This window comes from Saccopteryx leptura, chromosome 2 (assembly GCF_036850995.1).
Source record: "Saccopteryx leptura isolate mSacLep1 chromosome 2, mSacLep1_pri_phased_curated, whole genome shotgun sequence".
NCBI classification, from domain to species: domain Eukaryota; kingdom Metazoa; phylum Chordata; class Mammalia; order Chiroptera; family Emballonuridae; genus Saccopteryx; species Saccopteryx leptura.
In genome coordinates this window covers 247,967,944-247,986,383 of record NC_089504.1, presented here as the reverse complement: position 1 = coordinate 247,986,383, position 18,440 = coordinate 247,967,944, and the positions used below count along the sequence as shown (strand labels likewise).

General features: G+C 50.1%; 1 protein-coding gene across 2 annotated transcripts; it reads right to left on the bottom strand.

Annotated features, from left to right (window-relative positions):
* Positions 1–58: 58 nt before the first annotated feature.
* Positions 59–17,224, bottom strand: DDX55 (DEAD-box helicase 55). Of its 2 annotated transcripts, XM_066371126.1 has the most exons (14): positions 17,063–17,224; positions 12,793–12,843; positions 12,604–12,690; positions 11,652–11,743; positions 11,509–11,571; positions 8,670–8,819; positions 7,622–7,811; positions 4,664–4,746; positions 4,404–4,535; positions 3,396–3,488; positions 2,223–2,337; positions 1,606–1,774; positions 987–1,276; positions 59–772 (listed from the first exon to the last, which is right to left on the bottom strand). In XM_066371126.1, the coding sequence occupies exons 1-14, from the start codon at positions 17,168–17,170 to the stop codon at positions 599–601; spliced, it is 1,797 nt and encodes a 598-aa protein (XP_066227223.1). In that variant the 5' UTR covers positions 17,171–17,224; the 3' UTR covers positions 59–598. The 2 variants fall into 2 exon arrangements, with proteins under 2 accessions (XP_066227223.1, XP_066227224.1); XM_066371127.1 differs by lacking the exon at positions 11,509–11,571.
* Positions 17,225–18,440: the final 1,216 nt, after the last annotated feature.

Sequence of the window (18,440 nt, the reverse complement as noted above, 5' to 3'; positions counted from 1 at the left end):
TTCACACACAACAGCTGGTAAGAAGGAAATAGTTTATTCAACTGAAGGCATAATAGATTTTCTGTGCCAGAATGTGACTTGCTTCCTCGGTTTTTCAGGTACTCCCCAATAAAAGAACTATCAGACAAGATAAAACCCCTTAGCAATGCTGGCCACCCCATGCCCGTGTTACGTGCCCTGCATCAGAGAGGTAGCTTCAGTCCAGGGGTGAGGACACCCAGGGAGCTCAGGTGCCTGAAAACACTAAGGAACTTTAGAAAGATTAAAATCAAACATACTGCAGTATCTGTATATTAAAAATAACTATAAAATAGGCACAAAAAATGAGGTCTTTAGGTGACTCGTCAAAATAAATACATCCATTATTTACACTCAAATAATTTTATACCTTCTGTTGCACTTTGAAGGCTGGTACATTTTTAATAAAATATTCAATAGTAATAGTGTAAAAGCCCCTCTCGTCTACCCAGTCTGGAGCAACAGCTTTTAGAGGCGTGATGCTTCCCGCACATCTGCAGAGGTCCTGATCACTCCGAAAGCCAGCGCAGCTGTCTGCTCCAACGGGGCGCATTCCAGCGTCTCACCTGAGGCTCCGGAATCAGCAGTCATCTTCCAAGTCTGCTATCCCCAAATCTGTCCTGCTCGACCGTTTGGCACTTGTCAACAAGCCCTTCTCAAATTCTTCTTCAGTGATCTTGCCTTTCTTAAACTTCTTCAAAAGCCGTGTGTCATTAAGAAGTTCCTCCATGTCCTCATCTTCGATTTCAGAACCCTAAGGGCAGAAGAGACCAGCAAACCCCTGAATCTCAGCAACAGTGTTCTGGGTGATGCTGTCTTTAAGCAGGAACATGCTGTCAGATCAGCTTCTACAATCAGCCCATCCCCCTTGAGTCACCAACATAACAGAAATGTGAGAGTCTGTATCAGTAGTTGGTTCAGAATTCTAAGGTGGGTAGGAAAGTAATAAAGAAAATGGCAAGCTTTACCTCTTCCTTTTTCCTTTTTTCATTCCTTTTCTTCTTTTCCTTTTTTTTGGCCTGCTTTGACCAAGGTTTATTTTTCATGAACTTTCTCCTCCCTTCATTTTCTGTTTTCTCTTTCCTCTGCTGCTCCAGTAGCTTCTGCCTCTGTTTCTCTCTGACTTTGTCTTTAAACGGGATGGTGTCTGTGTTAATGTCCGCAGGCACGAACTCGGGAAACTGCTTCCCTCGCAGCTCTGGCATCTTGGGCATCTTCAGCAGGGCGAAGCCTCGGGCAAGAGCAGTGAAATCCAGATCTGATTAGACCAGAACCCCTGAGTGAGCACGCACAGTCAGATTCTGAGAGCCCACCCATGGAAGGGTCCAAGCAAGACCACTTTCCCAACCGAGTGGTCTAACGGGTTCATGGTCACTTAGGTTAAAATAACTACATTTTTACTAAAGGAATTCTCCCTGGCTAGTTCATTCTGTCTACTGAACCCTAGGAAGACTTCCTGTTAAATGAACAGTGACCCTGACACATGCCTGACGTCTTTATAAGACAAAGCAGCCTCGTGCTTGTCACACTTGTAGAACCGCCACCCGCTTCGGATGGAGGCACGGGCACAGAAGCAGCCCCACTGACCCTTCAGTCTGAAGATGAGGCTGCACTCGTGCTTCGCGTAGGCCTGGACGTACGACACGAAGGCTCTCATGCCCTTCTCGTACACCGCTCTGTCAGCCAGGGCCATGGACCTGAGCGTGGGCAGGAGGTCGGCGGTGGTGTCCTGGCGCTCCATCTCCTGCAGGGGGCACTGCACAGAGACCCTTCTCACTGTCTGGCGGGGTTCACCTCATCCCCAAGGCACCCCCACCACAGCCAGGGCCAATCACACCAAAGGTAAAACAATTTGGGCTTGAGAAACCCAAATCCAACCCAAGTATTTTCCTTGGCCTGAAAGTATTTTAAAAACTTTGAAGATAGTTTTAAAATTAGATTTATATAACATTCCTGACTTGTGGTTGGAAAACATGGCAATATCAGGTCCCCGTTCCCACCAGGGACACTCAGCTGCAGCCAAGCCTGGACTGCTACCTGAAATGAGGCTGGTGTCTGTCCACAGCCTGAAGGCCAGCCGGGTCCCCGCACTTACGTCCCCAGCTTGGCTCTGTGAGTCTGCCACCCTCAATCTAAAGTCCAGACCCCTGGCTGGGAAACTGCCCGGCCCCCTGGGCATGCTGTGTGACGACGAGATGGCTTACTTTTTGGTTGATTGCGAGGAACTTGACATATGACTCTTCCATGGGAAGGAGGAACACCAATGCGCTGCCATGGTGACCAATGCGGGCTGTGCGGCCACAACGATGCACGAAGGCACTGCGAACACAGGAGGGGACATGAGCACCGTGTGACGGCAGCTGAGCAGAGCACAGGCCCAGAGCTGCCTGTCCACAGCTCAGTCTCACTCTGCCACTGACCAGTACCAAAATAGGAGAGTTGGTGATACAGTCTCTCTGCCTCCCTGCTTCTCACTTCAAGAAAAAAAAAGAAAGGGCCCTGGCCAGTTTGCTCAGCAGTAGAGCATCAGCCTGGCGTGTGGAAGTCCCAGGTTCGATTCCCGGCCAGGGCACACAGGAAAAGCACCCATCTGCTTCTCTACCCACCCCCCTGTCTATCTCTCTCTTTTCCTCCTGCAGCCAAGGCTCCATTGGAGCAAAGTTGTCCTGGGCACTGAGGATGGCTCCATGGCCTCTGCCTCAGGTGCTAGAATGGCTCTGGATGCAATGGAGCAATGCCCCAGATGGGCAGAGCATCGCCCCGTGGTGGGCATGCTGGGTGGATCCTGGTTGGGCACATGTGGGAATCTGTCTCTCTGCCTCCCCACTTCTCACTTCAGAAAAATACAAAGAAAAGAAGAGGCAGTGATACAACATACGTTGCACACCGGATAAGATTCTGTAAAGACACTTTACACAAACTAGGAAGTTTTTAAATTTACGCTTATCTGATGGTATAGGTAGGATGTGGTCCTAGTAGGAAAGTAAGGAAGCAATGAGAATATAGACCTGTCAGCCTTCCACCAAGTAACCGTTATTATTACTCAGGAGTTTATATTTACAGGCATTTCCTGGTGTTTGGACGCATTAGTAACATATGCTTCCTTTGGGAGAAGAACTGAAATTTTCATTTATGGTGTTATGCATTATTTTCCTTCAAACATTCTATCATGTACATTTCTGCAAAAACTTTAAAAAATGTCTTTAATTGATGTATAACATAGCATCACCCCTGACATTGCAGTGACGTACCCTCTCGCCTAATTTTGCCATTTAAAATAATGTTTGGCATGCCATTTGGTTTACCTTCCCTGAGATGCACATTTCTAGGCCAGGTCCCTAGACAGAGAGAGTAACATTCTGTCCTGTGGGAGGTACCTTGCACTGCTGGGAGGGTCGTACTGCAGCACCCAGTTCACTTCGGGAATATCTATCCCTCGGGCCATCACGTCGGTGCACACTAAAATCCCGCTAGAGGACGAGAATACAGCATCATAAGTGCGGAGGCTGCCACTCCCATCGCCATCAAACAGTCTTTACTGGTGCCAACAGGTAGAGGTCCAGAATCGCTCACAGAAGTTAATATTAGTGACACATGTTTATCTGCTCTTCCTCCCCGGAATCTTCTCTAGGACTTTAGAAATCCCCAGTGAAAACAGGAGGTAGGGAGGAGACCGTGAAAAGATTTTTCAAAATTAGTATATTTATTTCCACTTGAAAAAATAAAACTATAGAGGATCTCATCCTTTAAGTCGTTTTTAAAAAGTGAAATTTTCTGTCCTCGACTGAGGTGTGACAGTTTTATCACTTTGCCCAAATGCATGCTTTTAACATAGCCAGGATGCTCGGTGATTAAGAAAAACAGAAAAATGATCGTTAGCCCGTCACCCCAATAAAATTCAATTAAAAAAACAAAAAAAGGTAGAGTATTTGAGATTGTGTTCCCCTGCATGTCATCAATTTGGCTCAAATAAACTTTTTTTTAAAAAAAAGTATCATTTATCAGCACAAACAGAATCAGATCATATACCCCTGTGTGGTCGCCCACTTGACAGCCTGCAAGCTGCTCCTGTCCACACTATTCAGCTGTTGGACAGTTACCAAAACCCCGGTGGCCAGATACTGGGGGGTCCCGGAGTGAACACCACATACAGGTTCCTCTTCTCGGGGACCTGGGAACCTCGCAGGAAGTAGACCGACAGCTAAAGGAGTCAGTATAGCAAAGTGGAACGGGGCCAGGGCAGAGGGATGGGCTGGGCACCAACACAGAAGACAGGATAACTGGGGGGAGGGGGGGCAGGGAAAACCCTGCCTGTGAGGCTGTAGCCACAGAGGGACATGCAGAAGCATGCGGTGCGCGGGGACGCACCGTCCACGAGGCCCTACCTCTGCAGTTTGCGGAAGCCCATGAAGATCTTGTTGCGCTTGTACTTCATCTTCCCGTGGATGCACATGATCTCCACGCCCTTGACCAGCGCCTCCAGGGCCTTCCCGTAGTATTCCACGCAGGCGCAGGTGCTGTGAGAGGGGCGGAGGGCTCAGTCGTTGGCCATGAGTCCCTCTACAACTGAGGGAGGGCCCGTGCCCCTGTTCCTCCTGGGTGTGGCTGAGCCCCGCGCCCCCGCCACAGAGCCCAGAGGCGTTACCTGAAGAAGACCAGGTGCTTCTCCCGCTTGTGATTGCGAAGAAAATGGACCAGCTGATTAAATTTCTCATCTGCCTTACATATCTGCAACATAAAAAGGAAAATAATAAAAAAATTAATTGACAATAATAATCCCTGTAGTGATTTTCAGTTTCAGTATTAATTTTAAGGAATCTGATTTCCTGCGCACACAGGACATTTCTGTTAGATGCTTACCAGGCTGCTTAGCTCAGAGTAAATGTCAGGATATGCTGCGCACACATTAAAGTCAAAATCTACTAAGTGCTGGACTGGACCCAAGACTCCATATTACATAAAGAACTCCTGGGAGACTCAGATGCATGGCCAAGTTCAGAGTCTGCTCTAAGGTTTCCAGGAAGGAATATGCATAATTATTTGAAAGACTTCTGCGTAGACAGACTCCAGTCTTCCTTGATAATGCAGACCAGTGCTCGACTCTGGCCCCTAAATTGGGGACATTTAAATCACCTGAATGCATTCTCCCTTTTTTTTTTTTTTTACCAAAACCAAATTCTCAGTTTGGAATTTCTTCTCCTGCACTCAGACATCTCTAAATGCAATCACTCAAGTGAACGCATAATAGCAGAATGCAATGGCAGGCACGGTGGCGTCCAAAGCTAACATCTGTTAGTGCTTCTGCATACTAAGCACTGGCCTAAACGCCTTCGTCTGTACAAATGAACTCAACCTCATGACAACATGACGTGGGCACGACCTGAGCCCCATTTTTGCAAGTGATGCTCTGGCGAGGGCATCTAGTTCAATTAGCAAGGGACAAAGGCAAGAAAGCACGACGCCCTTAAGAACTAAACTGGACACCAAACCCCTACCCAGCTTACAGAGAGCCAGCCTCCGACCTTGGCCAGCCTAGCCTCGGGCAGAAGCAGCTGCGCCAAGTACAATGTCCACTTCCACGAACCTGTCAGAACTCTACCGCATTCTCCGGGCTCCTGTGCCAGAGGCAGTTTCTGATTTCCAAACCAGCTCCACCTTCAATCCCCCCAGGAGCTGACAAAAAGGACGGCAGCTCTGTTGTCCTTACAATCCGCAGAGATAGGGACACTGCTCCGGAGACCAGCCCACTTCTCTGTGAACAGGAGCTGTGCTCAGGTGCCGAGAACCCCGTCTAGGCTGAACAGGAGGCCCGCACCCTGGCTGATTTAGACAAGCCTTGGGTTCTCCTAGCTGTTGCCCTGGCCACCCAGCGATGGGAGACAACAGAAAAGGGGCTTCCTTTTTACCAAACAATCACATTTCCAAAACCGTCCCACTACCTTGGGAGGAAATTGTCGGTACTGGCAGCTGGATATGTGGCTGCAAATTCAGCTATTCCCGGTTGCAGATAAAAAAAAAAAAATACAGAGTAGGATACAAAGCAGCAGAACGCTGTCACTCAACCGTTTCCTTCAGAGGGAAGTCTTATCATTTGATTGACAGGTTCCTCCCCAGCACACCCAACTACGTGTAATAACACATTTGACCACTTGGGGGCAAGGCACATACTATATAGATATTATGCCCACATTAACTTGTTCACTGGTTCAACAAGTGTGACCACTCGTATCGCTTATCCTGCTCTGTCCCTGAATGCATTTTAAAACAAACCGAGGGTATCGTTTTATAGACTTACCTCCCTAGAAAAATGCAAGTTAATCCCTAGAGCACTTACCATTATATCAATTCTTGTTTGCTCTAACTGCTAAAAGTTAACCTATATTAGTGAGAACACTGTTTACCAGATTGATAAAACATACAGATAAGTAATTAGTTTTCAAATAGGTAAAAAACACAAAAATCTACCAATGGCTAAAACAATTCTTACAGTGGACCATTGAAAAGGAAAGACAGATTTCTCCCTTTCTGCACTGTAACGTTTTTATCAGTTTTCTATCACTCTTACAGTTTAGTCTGACAGAAGACCCACCCTGAATTGTTCAAGGACAAGAGGAAGAGTATGGATACAACAGGTAAATAAATAAATGATAAACGAACAAAGAGGCACATCCAGTGTTCTCTCTGGGTCAACCGTTTTCTGGTTTTTCCATTACCCTTCAACTCCTCTCTAAGGAAAATGAGAGAAATAGAGTTTACTAGAAAAAAAAAAAAGAAAACAATAAATTCTCACAAAATGATCTCATTTTAAGAAATAAAAGCCAGGGGCCTTGGCCAGTTGGCTCAGCGGTAGAGCGTTGGCCTGGCATGTGGAAGTCCCGGGTTCGATTCCCGGCCAGGGCACACAGGAGAAGTGCCCATCTGCTTCTCCACCCCTCCCCCTCTCCTTCCTCTCTGTCTCTCTCTTCTCCTCCCACAGCCAAGGCTCCATTGGAGCAAAAGATGGCCCGGGAGCTGGGGATGGCTCTATGGCCTCTGCCTCAGGCGCTAGAGTGGCTCTGGTGGAGACAGAGTGACGCCCTGGATGGGCAGAGCATCGCCCCCTGGTGGGCATGCCGGGTGGATCCCAGTCGGGTGCATGCAGGAGTCTGTCTGACTGCTTCCCCGTTTCCAGCTTCGGAAAAATACAAAAAAAAAAAAAAGAAAAGCCAGAACTAAGCTTACTGAAAACAGGTCAAGTAAAAATAATTAAGTCTTTTCAGTAAACTGCTTTAGCTTAGAACGTGTGTTTTTTTCCCAGCTTTACTGAGATACGCGGCAGATAAAAGTTGCACGTACTTAAGGTGTACGGTGTGGTGACTTGATATATGTATACGTATACAACAAATGTGAAATGACCACAAACAAGGTAGCTAACAACATCTACCAAGTTGGTTACCGTTTTTGTTTTTTGGGTTTTTTGGTGAGAACACTTAAGATCTGCCCCCTTTGTGAATTCCAGGTACACAACACAGCACTGTGGAGTGCCATCCCTGTGCTGCCCCTGGACCCCCAGGTGTCACTATGCTGAGTCGCAGGAATACGCCAGCACCGCCCAGCCACTCACCATGTACTGGTTACGCAGGCGGGACGGGGTCTTCTGGGTGCTGCTGGCTGCCACGCCCTTCTCCTTCACGGCAATCCGCACCGGGTTCCGCAGGCCAGCTCTCACCAGGTTCTCCACCTCCTGAGTCTGCGTGGCAGAGAACAGGCCCGTCCTCCTCTGCTTTGGCAAGAACTCCAGGATGGTGTTTATGCTGGGGAAAAAAGAGTGCAAACAACCCCTAATTCATCACATAATCATCACATATTCTCATTTTCCTCAGTTTCTCCAGTATAAACATATAACTATACTTTCATAATGTGCAGCAATTCAAAGAAGAGAGTGAAATTCACATAAAACGTTTTGAGACTAAAAACCACCGAACTGTACACTTTAAATGGGCGAATTATATATAAAATAGATGCCAATAGAGCTATTTATTAAAACACACGCACACAGGCCCTGGCTGGTTGGCTCAGTGATAGAGTGTCAGTCTGGCGTGCAGGAGTTCTGGGTTTGATTCCCGGCCAGGGTACATAGGAGAAGTGCCCATCTGCTTCTCCACCCCTCCCCCTCTCCTTCCTCTCTGTCTCTCTCTTCCTCCCCTGCAGCCAAGGCTCCATTGGAACAAAGTTGACCTGGGCGCTGAGGATGGCTCTGTGGCCTCTGCCTCAGGAGCTAGAATGGCTCTGGCTGCAACAGAGCGATGTCCCAAATGGGCAGAGCATCGCCCCCTGGTGGGCATGCCGGGTGGATCCCGGTTGGGTGCATGCGGGAGTCTGACTGCCTCCCTGTTTCCAACTTCAGAAAAATACAATAAATAAATAAATAAATAAATAAAACACACGCACACAAACTTTAAGGGAAACTATGAAAGAAAAGGCATCTGAAGAAGAACTGGAATTCAAAATTGTGGGGCAGAATCTGAAGAAGCCAACGACCTAATGATTTGAAATTCCCACGCGGCCACTAAAGATAGTCGTGAGGCAACAAATTCCATTTCACTCCCTTTTCCATGTCCACTTTTCCACATCCACTATCACCAGAGCCAATCCAGTCCAGAATTTAGCACCTTGCCTCAAACCCCATGTCCAGGAGTCTGTCTGCTTCATCCAACACTAGGACGTCAAGGGACCGCACGCAGCTGGCCAGATCCAAACCCTCAGCCTTCCTCCGGAACATGTCCTCCAAGCGGCCTGGGGTAGCCACAACGATGTTCCCCCTTGGAAGACAAAGTCAACAGTTACTGCCCTCTCTGATCCTGGGGGTATTCATGATTCCAAATACCAAGTTTTGTATCGGTCTGCCCCCTGCACCCCAAAAAAGTCACCTAGACCGCAGTGGAGACAAGGCAGACCCATGAGCAGAAGGATTGTGCCATCAGGCAGAAAACGTGTGGCCTGCCGGGGACAGAGACTGGGTTCCAGGCTGAGACCCAGGGCAAACTCTGGGCATCAGTCAAAGCTGGCCTCCCTCCGCCTGTTTCTGCGACGTTTTATTGGCAGGCACCTACAGTCTTTCATTCACGGGTGGTCTCGGGCAACTTTCACACCACAGTAGAACTGACAGTGGTGACAGAGGCTGTGAGGTCCACAGAACTGAAATATTTACCATCTGGTCCTGTCCAGAGAAGGTTTGCCGACCCCTGAGCTAGGACAAAGTGACTCAACCACCATAGGCCCCAGGGAGCTCATCTACAAAATGCAAATGCTAACAGAAGCAGAGGTGGCTTTATGTCAGAATCACAGGCTGGCAGAATGAAGGCCAAATGTGGCCCCCAGGGATTGATTGATCTACAAGAAGTCTTTTATGCCTGACCAGGTGGTGGCGCAGTGGATAGAGCGTCGGACTGGGATGCCGAGGACCCAGGTTCGAGACCCCGAGGTCACCAGCTAGAGCACGGGCTCATCTGGTTTGAGCAAAAAAAGCTCACCAGCTTGGACCCAAGGTCACTGGCTTGAACAAGGGGTTACTCAGTCTGCTGAAGGCCCACGTTCAAGGCACATATGAGAAAGTAATCAATGAACAACTAAGGTGTCGCAATGCGCAACAAAAAACTGATGATTGATGCTTCTCATCTCTCCGTTCCTGTCTGTCCTGTCTATCCCTCTCTCTCTCTCTGTCTCGGTAAAAAAAAAATTAAAAATTTAAAAAAAAAAAAGAAGTCTTTTAGAGTGGGAACTACATTCCAGCAGTTTAATAATCTGGAGATAACACACAAAAATCTAGAATTCCACACTCTTTTTTTTTTTCCCTGAAGTTGGAAACGGGGAGGCAATCAGACAGACTTCTGCATGCGCCCAACAGGATCCACCTGGCATGCCCACCAGGGGGCGATGCTCTGCCCCTCTGGGGCGTCACTCTGTTGCAATCAGAGTCATTCTAGCGCCTGAGGCAGAGGCCATGGAGCCATCCTCAGCGCCCAGGCCAACTTTGCTCCAATGGAGCCTTGGCTGCAGGAGGGGAAGAGAGAGACAGAGAGGAAGGAGAGGGGGAGGGGTGGAGAAGCAGATGGGCGCTTCTCCTGTGTGCCCTGGCTGGGAATCGAACCCGGGACTCCTGCACACCAGGCTGACGCTCTACCACTGAGCCAACCGACCAGGGCCTCCATACTCTTTTTAAATAAAATCTGGCAATACTGAGCCAGAGTCCCACAAAGCATCAATGAGCTGGAGGTGAGCATTCAGGCACCTCCCAGCCAGCCCCAAACCCCCACCCCGGCCCCTTCACACATTCACATTATCCTCTGACACCCCCCCCCCAGCAACTTGAGTCTGTGGCCCCTGCTGGGACATACATATCTGACCTTACAGTTGGAACTCAGTGAATCCTCCATAAGAGAGACTTCTCTTTATTAAGATTCACTAACAAATTGGGCACAAAACCTATCTCTGCTCATTATGAACCTTATCCACAATGAGACCGAATGATATCCAACAGACTGACAACCACCCCATGTTCAAACGTATATTCTAAGCATTTACTAAACACCTGCTGCTGTGTGTTCAGCACCAGACTAAGTTCTGAACTCCCCAAGCCTCCCACGGAGGCAGGAAGCCAGGTGGGAGGGAGGCGTGGAGGATGGTGGCCTCACAGGCCCTGTACTAGCATTAGAATCTATCCTAAGGGCCAGAAGGAGCCACTAGAGAGTTTTCAATGAGTGACGCCATCAGGCTGGCATCCTGAAAAGGCCACTGTGGTTGCTATGTGGGAAGTGGACTATTCGAGGGCAAGAGGAGAAGCACAGAGAAGTTTCTACAGGGTCCCCCGAGGAAGGCGTGGGAGGTGCGGTGACAGAGAGAGGCTGACAGGTTAGAGATGAACTCCGCTCGGGAGAGAAAACGGCGAGGGCTAACTGTGAAGGGCTGGAGGGAACAGTGAGATGTCTGGGCAGAGTCCTAGACCATAGGAGCACAGGGGGAGAGAGACCAAGGGAAACTCCAGATGATGGGCAAGTTTGGGGATAAGAATCCCCAGCGCCGTTTCAGACGTTTGCAACAGCTGTGACGCGGCCCAGAAGACACCAGGCAAACAAGGGGACTCTGAGTTTCTGGTGCTAGGGGTGAGGTCAGAGAGACCACCCAGGAGGGACGAGGCTGCTTAGGAAAAGCCCAGAGTGAGAAGAGCAAGAGCCTGGGCCCCACAGAGCCACCTAGGGAGGGCTGGGGAGCCGCGCCTGCCCGGGCGCCCTGCTTCTGCAGGGGTGAAGCTCGCTGGAGTGGAGGGTGCATGAGGACCAGAGGGAAGGAACCAGCAAGCAAAACGGGAGGATGGCTCAGAGAAAACCACTTTTTGGGCAGGGGCTGCTGCCAAGAAGTAGTTTCTGGTTAGGCAGAGATTCTGCATCGACTCCTCCGGGTTCAGCACCGACAGCAAGCAAAGAAGCCAGCAGCAGCAATAAGCAAACATACCCGTATGCCTTAAACCTTGCAATGTCTTCTCCAGGGTTCCTGCCTCCGATCCAGAGAATCTGGCTAAAACAAGACACAGGTCCCTGAGCAGGGCCGGGTGAAGTCACCGCCTGCGGCCAAAGAGGACCCCACATCCCATTTACCTGAGCTGCGGGAAGGGCTTCGTGAAGCACGACAGGACCTCGTCAATCTGAATGGCCAGCTCTCGAGTGGGTGTAATGATGATGGCGCCAACCTGCTCAGGTGGGGAGAAGGGACGTGATGGGCCGGCTGGGCACAGGGCCCACCAGCAGAGCACATGTGCCCCGGACCTTGAGCACACGCGCCCAGGATCGGCCATCTCACTTCCTGAGCCCACTCAGCAGCAGTAGCCGGTCACAGGGCGTAGCAACTAGCCTGAATCACAGTCGGTTCTCGTTATTTACAGAGGTTACATCCCACAAAGTCACCATGAACCCTGAATTCACGAATAGGGAACCACCGCTCCTGGGGGGAATTTGGGGTGAGGGTTCTGCAAGCCTCTGGTCACATTTTCATCAACCGATTGATACAGAAGTTTGATTTATGCTTCTGTTTAAAGACACCTGCTCAATATGTTTTAGTCATTCACTGACATTGAACTCAGCCAACAGCACCGTCCCTCACACCTTAAGGAAGCATATCTGACACATGTTTTCTCCGTAAGGCACATCACAGCCTCCCTGCAGTTAGGGACACTGGACAGCACTTTGGCGCTATGTATGGGGCCGTTTTAACAGCAAAGTCACCAATAAAAACGCACACATCACAGCAGTAAGTAGGCCGTGAAGAGGGCACCTGTGTACAGTCTGAAGGCTGAAACATGAAGGCAGAGTGTCACCTTGTTAAACTCCGCTGGGAGCGCGGGGCTGCTCTACACAAGCCCACGGAGAAGCAGGAAAGCATATGGTGGGGCTACAAATACATTTCAGAGGTAGGCTGAGTCACAGATGCGGAGTCTATGAATAAAGAAACCAGGCTTTATTTTTATTTATGTGTTCAGCCTTTGACTGGCACCTCAGTCCACTGTGGCCTCTCCGATGACACGGGGAAAATAAAGCACTAGGCTGTGCTCACCTGACTCTTTTTCCACTTCTCTTCCCTTCTCAGGAGAATCTCCAGGATCGGGATGACAAAAGCGAGGGTTTTCCCGCTGCCCGTGACCTGCAGGGTGGGGTGGGAAGAGAAGGTTTTGGTCTGTTTTTCCTCTTGGTTCACTTCACAGAGGAAATAGGAGGACAGGCTGACTTTACACCAGGTACTCACCGCTTCTGCAGCGACATCTTTGTTCTTCAGGAACAGAGGGATGGTTGCGGACTAAAGAGAGACGGCAAAGCACTGGTTAGAGAATGCCGTGACTCCACAGATGGGGCCAAAAGCCCTAGGAACGTCCTGGGGGGCCTTGGTGGCCCCCATCCCAAAGAGGACTCTGAGCTGAGTCACCACAAGGCACCCAGAGGGGCTGGCTCAGTGCTACCATGGCAGCGGTATCTGCACAGACGTAGGCGGGGGAGAGAGATCTTAGCTGAGTGAGATTCGAGAATCCAGAATTCTAGTCCTGAGTCACCTTACCTTTCCACTGGGGACCAGGAAGGGTTTGAAGACACTGAGGTCTAAGGTCTCTTCCAGCTCTAGTATCAGAGAACAGTTGATTCCAATAAACCCTCTCGTTTTAAACACTGCGCAGGGCCTCCACAGGTTACAAAAAGCTCAGCTCAGCCCTGGCGGGTTTGCTCAGCGGTAGAGCGTCGGCCTGGCGTGCGGGGGACCCAGGTTCGATTCCCGGCCAGGGCACACAGGAGAAGCGCCCATTTGCTTCTCCACCCCCCACCCCCTCCTTCCTCTCTGTCTCTCTCTTCCCCTCCCGCAGCCAAGGCTCCATTGGAGCAAAGATGGCCCGGGCGCTGGGGATGGCTCCTTGGCCTCTGCCCCAGGCGCTAGAGTGGCTCTGGTCGCGGCAGAGCGACGCCCCGGAGGGGCAGAGCATCGCCCCCTAGTGGGCAGAGCTTCACCCCTGGTGGGCGTGCCGGGTGGATCCCGGTCAGGCGCATGTGGGAGTCTGTCTGACTGTCTCTCTCCGTTTCCAGCTTCAGAAAGAAAATAAAAAAGCCCAGCCCTTTGGTTCCACTCCCCTGAAACCTGGGGCTGGAAATGAGCTTGTAGGAACCAAACTTCAACAGCTAAACCTGGCTTCAAAGTTGTCCCTCCAGGACCACATTCCTCACTCCCCAAAGCCTGAACTTAACCATCCCAGCACATCAGACTTTTCTAACCGTCTCTGTACAAATGATTCTGTGTTTTCTGTGCCCGAGGGAAGTTTTGGCAATGCCTGGAGACATTTTGGTTGTCAAACTCCAGTTGTGGTGGGTGCTATTGGCATCTAGTAGGTAGAGGCCAGAGATGCTGTTGAACAGCCTACAATACACAGGAAGCCCCACAATAAAGAATTACTCAGCCCAAATTGTCAATGGTGCAGAGATGGAGAAACTGACCAATCTGGTCCAACAAATATGTGAGCCCCATATACGATTTTATTCTTCTTTAAATTATTTTTTTATTTACTCATTTTAGAGAGGAGAGGGAGACAGAGAGAGAGAGAGAGGAGAGACAGAAAGAGAGAAGGGGGGATGGAGCTGGAAGCATCAACTCCCATATGTGCCTTGACCAGGCAAGCCCAGGGTTTCTAACCGGCGACCTCAGCATTTACAGGTCGACGCTTTATCCACTGCTCCACCACAGGTCAGACCATATACGATTTTAAAACTTCCAGTGTGGCCCTGGCCGGTTGGCTCAGCAGTAGAGCGTCGGCCTAGCGTGCGGAGGACCCGGGTTCAATTCCCGGCCAGGGCACACAGGAGAACCGCCCATTTGCTTCTCCACCCCTCCGCCGCGCTTTCCTCTCTGTCTCTCTCTTCCCCTCCCGCAGCCAAGGCTCCATTGGAGCAAAGATGGCCCGGGCGCTGGGGATGGCTCTGTGACCTCTGCCTCAGGCGCTAGAGTGGCTCTGGTCGCAACATGGCGACGCCCAGGATGGGCAGAGCATCGCCCCTGGTGGGCGTGCCGGGTGGATCCCGGTCGGGCGCATGCGGGAGTCTGTCTGACTGTCTCTCAGTTTCCAGCTTCAAAAAAAAATGAAAATAAATAAATAAATAAATAAATAAATAAATAAACTTCCAGTGTGGCCTGACCAGGCAGTAGCGCAGTGGATAGAGTGTTGGACTGGGATGCGGAGGACCCAAGTTCGAGACCCCGAGGTCGCCAGCTTGAGCACGGGCTCATCTGGTTTGAGCAAAGCTCACCTGCTTGGACCCAAGGTCACTGGCTCGAGCAAGGGGTTACTCGGTTTGCTGAAGGCCCATGGTCAAGGCACATATGAGAAAGAAATCAATGAACAACGAAGGTGTCGCAACGAAAAACTAATGATTGATGCTTCTCATCTCTCTCCATTCTTGTCTGTCCCTATCTGACTCTCTCTGTAAAAAAAAACCAAAAACTTCCAGTGGCCACACTAAGAAAAGTATAAAGAAAGAGGTAAAATGAACTTTGAAGTTTTATTTAACCCAATATGCCTAACTCCTGTCATGTTGATGTGAAATCAACATGCTAGAAATTAGTGAGATAGTTCCTATTCTTTTTATCATATGAATGTTCAAAATCCACTCTGCATTTTACACTTAAAGCGCATCTCAACTGGGACTCACATTTCAAGTGCGCAACAACCATGTGTCCAGTGATGACCATCATGGATGGCACAGACCTAGGCTGTCAGCTCTGAGGGCAGAGACGGGATTCTGTTGGCACTATGCTCCCAGGTGTGGAACTGAGCTCCCTTAAACTTTATATTCAGTCCTGTTTCCCCATCTTTCTTGAGGATCATATGGACACCTCACTCAACATTTCAAAACAGAACTCTGCTGAATTTCCCTCTAAAGTGTTACCCCCTGCCCCCCCCCCAGCCTTCCTCATCTTGGTAAATGGTACCGCTGTCCACCCAGGACACAAACCTCAGGGTGCCCTCTAGGTTCCTCTCTTCTATAACCCCTTCACCTGGTTCCTCAGCAACTCTAAAACTATCATATCTTGAACTTGACTTCTTCTCTTTTTTTTTATTCATTTTAGAGAGGAGAGAGAGTTAGGATGAGAGAGAGAGAGAGAGAGAGAGAGAGAAAGGAGGGAGGAGCAGGAAGCATCAACTCCCATATATGCCTTGACCAGGCAAGCCCAGGGATTTGAACCGGTGACCTCAGTGTTCCAGGTCAACGCTTTATCCACTGCGCCACCACAGGTCAGGCGAACTTGACTTCTTAATATCCACTGCTGCCTCTCTACGCCAAGCCACCACCATCCCTCACTGACGAGAGCCTCCTAACTGACCTCCTCGTTTCTCCTTTTACCCCTTTAAAGTCCATTCTCTACACTGCAGTCACACCCCTTCCTTGTGGCACAGCTTCCCATAGATTCTATAAATTTTATATTCAGTCCTGTTTCCCCATCTTTCCTGAGGATCAGATGGCTTCCCATGGCACTTAGCATAAATCCAAGCTCCTACGAGACCCTGCACAATTCGGACCCTACTTTTCACATCTACACCTCTCCTGAGGTTCCAGCCACAAAGGCCTCCTTTTGGTTCTTCCAAGCCCATTTCCTGCCCCAGGACATTTGCATTGGTTTTTCTCTCTGCTGGAACCAACCCCTCTTCCCTCCACCCCATAGCCTACTCCTCCTCAATCACTCAGGTATCAGCTCTACAACACCTCCTCAGAAAGGCCTCTCCTAACACCCTATCCTGTATCTTTCACTATTCATCACATCAGTCCGTTTTAGCCCCTTTATAATACTTTATCAGCAGCCAAAACGATCTTATTCCTTTACTCCTTTCTCTCTCCTGCATTAGAAAATAAAACCCACGAGTGGGGGGGCCAACACAAGATCCCCAGAGCTTTAAAAAAACAAAAAGAGTACGTGATATGTCAGTAGATTTATAAATTTATGAATGAATAAATTGGGCTGGGACACTACATTTAGCCCACACAATCACAACAGTAGTAACAGTAAGGCCAGCAGGTAATGACATTTATTGAGCTAACTCCCATTACGTGCCCAACGTTGCCTTCTGTAATCTCAGAACTACCCTATGAAGCAGGCAGTGTCATTTCTCATCACTTCACAGAGAAGAGGAATGAAGCACTGAGAGGTTGTCATTCGTCCGATGTCTGACAGCTAGAGCGGCCAGGGCCGGGCTATGAACTATGCACTGAGGTCCAGCACCTAAGGGGTGTGGAGACCCCGGCGCAGGTGCGCCGCCTCTGCCTGCCCCAGTCATTAACCAGAGTGGGCATCACCCACGTCTTGGCAGGCTGAGGACGTGGCCGAGTCCCTGCTGGAGGATGGAAGACTCCAGCATGTGAGTGCTATAGCGCTAACTGCGACCGGCCGTGTCCCACTCAGCGGGTTTCCGGCCTGCTCCGCGCTGCCCTGTCCCCAAATGCCCCCCGCGCGCGCAGGAGACCCTCCTTCCCCGTGGCGCGCCGAGTACCTGCACCGGCGTCATGTACCGGAACCCCAGCTCCCGCAGAACCCCCAGGACCCGGGGGTGCAGCGGCACTGACAGCGACTCCCAGGATCCCTCCGTCACGTGCTCCATCCCGCACCCCGCGCCCCGCCACCGCCGCCGGGACGACTCAGGAGCGCCGCCAGCGAGCACTTCCGCTTCCGGCCGCAACCCGGCCGTCTGGGAACCGCGCTCGCGCCGCCAAGTTCCGGAGGGCAGGGAAGCGCCAGCGCCCTCTCCGCGGGTGAGAGAACCGACAACGGGAAGGTGGGAACGGGCAGCGGGGTCCAGGTCCGAGCAGGGCCGGCCATCCTTCGCAGCCACCTTAGCTCGAGGCGCCTCTCCACGCCGAGCGCGCATTTCCGCAGGGAGTATTCTGCCTCGACTCTCCCGCGTTCTCCGCCAGCCGGAGGCAGATGGCAGCACAGGACCGCGTGCTGGCCCAAGGACCGTGGGGCTGGAGGGTGTGAACAGAAGTGGACCTCAACCCTGGAGCTCCAGGTTAACAGTAATGCAAAACAGCGTTGATGTTAGTTTACTTCCGAGGAAGTTACGGCCATTCCTAAACAAGAACGCTGTCTTCTCATTCCTTTGTCCACGCGCATTCTCAGCAACCTCTTGCTGATCACATTATGTGCTGGGCTTCGTGAGCACATAACTTCCCCAGCTATGGGCAAGGCTCGCGCCCCTGCGTCCACCATGAGTTTTCAAGTGTCACCCCAGCGATGCCTTCCTCTCCTGCTTAACCTCATAGCACTTACCATTACTGTAATTTACACACTCGCTTAATCTCTCCCCCCTGAAAGGTCAACCCCACCATGGGGGTTTTCCCTACTTTCTTTATCCCAGTAGCTACTGGTGGTAGACAATATTTTGGGATGAATAAATAGAATCGTACTCAGGCAAACTTTAGTTATCTTAAACTAAAGGAAGTGAAAAATAAAAACGCAAGGCCACATTTTCCCTGAAGTATGTTCATCGCATCTTCAAAATACCACGGACGACTTTTAGAGTGGGACTTCCACAGACAGCTCTCAGAGCAAAGGCAGAGAAAGAGAGCAGAGCTGCATCTGCTTACCCCTTTCTGAACTCACCACCTTCTCCAAGCCTGTTTCCGTATTTCCAAAGTAAGGAATATGACGCCAAACGTAATGGTGGTTTTGAGGAATAACTGGTGTAAAGTGTTTAGCATCTTGCCAGTACATGACACATGCTCAAGAAATGGTCTTTTGTATTGCTAGCAGGCCCTTAGGGTAATTTCTAAAGGCACACATTTAGTTTCTGGTTCCACCAATCACAATCTGGGAGCCTTGGGCAAATCATTCTCTCTACTAAACTTATTCCCCAAATTCATAAACCAGGC

Coding starts and splice junctions, on each gene's coding strand:
- DDX55 (XM_066371126.1), bottom strand. CDS start 17,170: ATGGAGCACGTGACGGAGGGATCCTGGGAGTCGCTGTCAGTGCCGCTG. Junction 1,775..2,222: donor TCCTCGCAATCAACCAAAAA/GTAAGCCATCTC, acceptor GTCTCTGTGCAG/TGCCCCCTGCAGGAGATGGA. Junction 773..986: donor AAAAAAGGAAAAAGGAAGAG/GTAAAGCTTGCC, acceptor TTCTGCCCTTAG/GGTTCTGAAATCGAAGATGA.